The 5,426-nt window shown below is 47.8% G+C and overlaps 1 protein-coding gene across 1 annotated transcript; it reads right to left on the bottom strand.

Annotated features, from left to right (window-relative positions):
- Nucleotides 1-876: 876 nt before the first annotated feature.
- On the bottom strand, nucleotides 877-4,922 carry LOC142290781 (olfactory receptor 52P1-like). Its single transcript, XM_075334782.1, has 2 exons — nucleotides 4,070-4,922; nucleotides 877-962 (listed from the first exon to the last, which is right to left on the bottom strand). The coding sequence occupies exons 1-2, from the start codon at nucleotides 4,920-4,922 to the stop codon at nucleotides 877-879; spliced, it is 939 nt and encodes a 312-aa protein (XP_075190897.1).
- Nucleotides 4,923-5,426: the final 504 nt, after the last annotated feature.

Raw genomic sequence — 5,426 nt, 5'->3', positions numbered from 1 at the left:
GTCCCTGTTCTCATTGTTTGCCCACTATTCAGCTGAGCAATCAGTCTAAGATGACTGGCAGTTATAGCATTTGCTCATGGGTAAATGTTGGCTTTGTGTAACTGTGCTCAGTCTTTTGATCTATTGCTATCAGACTTTGTACCTCTTCTGGCCATCCTTTTGCTGTTCCCCTTTGGTGTGAGCAGCTATCCTCCTGGTATTCTGACCTCGGACTGTGACCTGACTACACCTTTGTCTTTTGCCTTCGTTCATACCATGCTCTCTAGGTATCTGACCCCAGAGCATTTGACTACCCCGCCTGTCTGTGGCTTGTCCATGAGTAGTGACTAGCGTTACACTGCCATGATGTCTTTTATGTTACAATCGACCAAACAATCCGTAAGCCAAATGTGGCTCCTCCATCAACCAGTGGCAATAAATGTGATATAAGAGCCTGGACAAGGTGAAAAATATTTTATTACAGTCTGATCTGACTAATTCTGAATATGATTTGCTTTTATAAAACACTTTCCAATCTTGGCAGCCAATAATGTCCATCTGACACGGCTTCTACTGGAGGCGAGTGCTACTGAGGTCCATACATTGGCCAGGACACAGCGTCAGAACTGAGCTAATTAGTGATCATTTGTGTATTTGGCACAATTATGTCACAATCTCTTTTTGTGTGAAGGTTTGGGTGAACATCCGCCTCTAGTATTAGGCTGTATATCTCCTTTTCTGTCTGTAAACTCGTGTAGATTTGTTGAAGGTTCTTCGTACCCCATGGTGTGAGAGGTCATTTTATGGGAATTGTCAGGTCTGTTAACGCTTCATACCTCAAATACTTCTCTGGATTTTTCAGAATATGTGGCCATGCTACAAAAATTACTTAAAAAATCAAGACTTGTGGAAAATTACAATTATCCTTTTGCGAATTTCTTTGGTTCTTGCCCCATAAATTATTGGGTTACACATGGGTGGTAAAAATAGCAATCCAATTAAGGTTAGGTTATAGAATCAGCATAAAAATTACCTTTATTCCTAAACTTGTAGGAGCAAATATCTCACTCCAAAGGCACAAGTTAGGTACTGAAAGCCATCACTGTAAGTGGTGATAAACACCCTAGTCATGTGGGCTAGCCCAAATAGGCAAGCGCATACAGTGAGGCCACTAGAATAACAAACACATGAAAAAAACTAAACATACATAAAGGAAAGAGGTATTGCTTGTAAGCAAAGGACAATGGTCCCATTGGCAAAAAAACGCAATATACAAAATAATACCTAAAAAAACAATAGCATTACAATGCACTCCATACGCTGACAATGGTCAGTCATATACATAGACGAAATGCAAACAATATTTAGGTATTAAAAAAGGAATGGTCTCACCCAATCCCTTTTGATGGAGGGACACGCAGTCTCTAGATCCTGAGTAGTGGATATGTCCGCCATACACTGGCCCTACTACCTCCTGGATACAAAATAACAAAAGACTGCTGCCCCAGACTTCCGTCCTAACAAGGACGGACCACAACTAGGTCTCAAGCTGGACCCCTATGCTGACCCTGATGACATCCCGGCGTCCCGACGCGTTTCGTCACTAAGACTCCTCAGGGGACATGATCGTCTTCAGTCAGGTCCTTACTGCCAGCCCTCACCAAACCATAGTGTCAAAGGTTCTGGCATGGTCGAAAATGGGGTCATTTAAACCTGTGAGTGATGTCATTGCTCCAATCAGAAGCCACATTCCACCTGATGTTTAATTAATCACAATCAAGTGGATATCCTCATCTGGGTTTGGATTAATCAGTGTAAAGCACACCCCTACCTGGGTGTATAGCTGCAACAGGTGTAGACTCAGGGGTCCTCCCCACATCTCCTCCAATCATACGTATATTTACATACTGCCATGAGGCACACCACATGTACGCCGGCATCATGGGGGAGGGGGGGGCCCCTTCACAGGGCAGGTGTTACATCACATCCGGCCAGGGACGCCTATCTAGTATGCATCAGCACCAGAGGGGAGGAACTTCCTCTCTGTTCGAATGAGAGTCCACTTCCGGCCGGGGAGGCACATGTCGTGTGCACCAGCATCAGAGAGGAACTACCTCTCTCCTCGAATGAAGATACATATTCGACCGGGGATGCACATCTCGTGTGCACCCTTCTCAGGAGGGAGGGACTTCCTATGGGCCGTAGTCACATGATCGGGAGATTCCCGCATCACTTCCGGTCCCCGATGTCAAACATTACAGTCCACTTCCGGCCGGGGATGCACATGTCGTGTGTACCAGCATCAGGGCGGAACTACCTCTCTCCTCGGATAAAAATACATATCCGACCGGGGAAGCACATCTCGTGTGCGCCCTTCTCAGGAGGGAGGGACTTCCTGTGAGCAGTAGTCACATGATCGGGAGCTTCCCGCATCACTTCCGGTCCCCGATGCCAATCATTACACCACACGGGGCAGCTCCCTAAACGTACCTATATGAAGTGTGGTGATTTGTCTGATGAGGCCTATTGGCTGTATGTCTCTGTGCAATTTCCTGCCCCCTGTTGTTGTTCCGTATGGGGGTGGGAGGTATTGCATGTTTTGGCACATACACGCCGACTGGACTGTATCCCCATGGAGAGGGGGCGGTCCTCTCACCTCCATATCGGACCTTAGAGTGGGTGTGAATATGTGACATAGTCCTACGCTCCTCACTGATGACGTGTTCACGCATAATGAAGCACCTCCCCTATTATCTTTGCATACGGGAGCTGCCCCGTGTGGTGTAATGATTGGCATCGGGGACCGGAAGTGATGCGGGAAGCTCCCGATCATGTGACTACTGCTCACAGGAAGTCCCTCCCTCCTGAGAAGGGCGCACACGAGATGTGCTTCCCCGGTCGGATATGTATTTTTATCCGAGGAGAGAGGTAGTTCCGCCCTGATGCTGGTACACACGACATGTGCATCCCCGGCCGGAAGTGGACTGTAATGTTTGACATCGGGGACCGGAAGTGATGCGGGAATCTCCCGATCATGTGACTACGGCCCATAGGAAGTCCCTCCCTCCTGAGAAGGGTGCACACGAGATGTGCATCCCCGGTCGAATATGTATCTTCATTCGAGGAGAGAGGTAGTTCCTCTCTGATGCTGGTGCACACGACATGTGCCTCCCCGGCCGGAAGTGGACTCTCATTCGAACAGAGAGGAAGTTCCTCCCCTCTGGTGCTGATGCATACTAGATAGGCGTCCCTGGCCGGATGTGAGGTAACACCTGCCCTGTGAAGGGGCCCCCCCCTCCCCCATGATGCCGGCGTACATGTGGTGTGCCTCATGGCAGTATGTAAATATACGTATGATTGGAGGAGATGTGGGGAGGACCCCTGAGTCTACACCTGTTGCAGCTATACACCCAGGTAGGGGTGTGCTTTACACTGATTAATCCAAACCCAGATGAGGATATCCACTTGATTGTGATTAATTAAACATCAGGTGGAATGTGGCTTCTGATTGGAGCAATGACATCACTCACAGGTTTAAATGACCCCATTTTCGACCATGCCAGAACCTTTGACACTATGGTTTGGTGAGGGCTGGCAGTAAGGACCTGACTGAAGACGATCATGTCCCCTGAGGAGTCTTAGTGACGAAACGCGTCGGGACGCCGGGATGTCATCAGGGTCAGCATAGGGGTCCAGCTTGAGACCTAGTTGTGGTCCGTCCTTGTTAGGACGGAAGTCTGGGGCAGCAGTCTTTTGTTATTTTGTATCCAGGAGGTAGTAGGGCCAGTGTATGGCGGACATATCCACTACTCAGGATCTAGAGACTGCGTGTCCCTCCATCAAAAGGGATTGGGTGAGACCATTCCTTTTTTAATACCTAAATATTGTTTGCATTTCGTCTATGTATATGACTGACCATTGTCAGCGTATGGAGTGCATTGTAATGCTATTGTTTTTTTAGGTATTATTTTGTATATTGCGTTTTTTTGCCAATGGGACCATTGTCCTTTGCTTACAAGCAATACCTCTTTCCTTTATGTATGTTTAGTTTTTTTCATGTGTTTGTTATACTGGTTACACATGGGTGGAATAAGAATGTAAAGATTGGCAAAAATAATGTGAATGTGGAGAGGAATATTATGTCCGAACCGATGTGCGAAGAAGGAGAAGAGAGCCGGGACATAAGAGATGAGGATAACACAGATGTGGGGGGCACATGTGCCTAAAGCCTTGTGACGAGCTTCCATGGAGGACAATCGAATGACCGCCCTAACTATGGCTGAATAGGACACAGTTATACATGTAGTATCTACCGCTATCACCAGCAGAGCCACAGTCAGACCATACACTTGATTTATGGTTGTACTAGTGCAAGCAATCTTCACCACAGCCATGTGTTCACAATAGGTGTGCGAGATCACATTGTTTCTGCAGTAGGACAACCTTCTGATCAGGAATGGAGCTGGAGCCATGAAGATGGAGCCTCTAATTATTGCTACAACCCCAATCTTGGCAATCATGGAGTTGGGAAGGATAGAAGTGTATCTGAGGGGATAGCAAATAGCAACATAGCGGTCAAATGCCATAGCCAGGAGGACCGTCGACTCCATCATGGTAAGCGCATGGATGAGGAAGAGCTGAACCAGGCATGCATTGAAGTCAATCTCCTTGTCATCAAACCAGAAGATGCTCAGGATTTTGGGAGTCGTGGTTGCTGATGCCACCAGGTCAATAATAGACAACATAGAGAGAAACAGATACATTGGTTTATGAAAGGTCTCCTGGGGCAAAATGAGGAGAAGCATGGCACTGTTCCCGAGAATGGTCAGGATGTACATGAGACACATGGGGATGGAGATCCAGAACTCGGCCACCTCGAGGCCGGGAATGCCAATCAGAATGAAGTGATCGGGTTGGTAGAAAGTTTCATTTTGCGTTGACATTGCTTGATCGCCTTCTGTGAATACAAGAAACAACAACAGGTTACTCTTTATCAGTGTAACACTTTCTCAGCATAATATCTGTTCTCCGTACTTTTATGTTATGAAGCTGACGTTGCTTTATGCTGAGGGACGTTTTCTATTTTGCTGCATTCATTTTCTATGTCTACCTCACTGCTTGTGGTGCTGCATGTACAGAGCTAAGGGGCATTGCCTGTGTAATGTGCCGCCCCCGTGTCAGCGGCCGAGCCACTCGGATCCAGAACCGCGGTGGCTCAAGGGGTCTCCGGACCTGGGGGTCACGTGGACACTCAAAGTGAAAAGGGAGGAATTATGTACAGGGGAATTGGAAGTTTGTGACGCCACCCACAGTGCGTGGTAAGTTGGAATATGACAGCTGCTGTTGGGAGCGCCCGATGGCGGTGGTATGGCAGCAAGGTGTTTGACCCCTCCGTGGGTAGGGGGCTTTTGCCCCGGGGCCTGGTGATGGTAGCGAAGGGGTGCTGT

This window comes from Anomaloglossus baeobatrachus, chromosome 2, assembly GCF_048569485.1.
Source record: "Anomaloglossus baeobatrachus isolate aAnoBae1 chromosome 2, aAnoBae1.hap1, whole genome shotgun sequence".
Taxonomy (NCBI): Eukaryota; Metazoa; Chordata; class Amphibia; order Anura; family Aromobatidae; genus Anomaloglossus; species Anomaloglossus baeobatrachus.
This window is presented reverse-complemented; position numbering and strand designations above follow the sequence as displayed.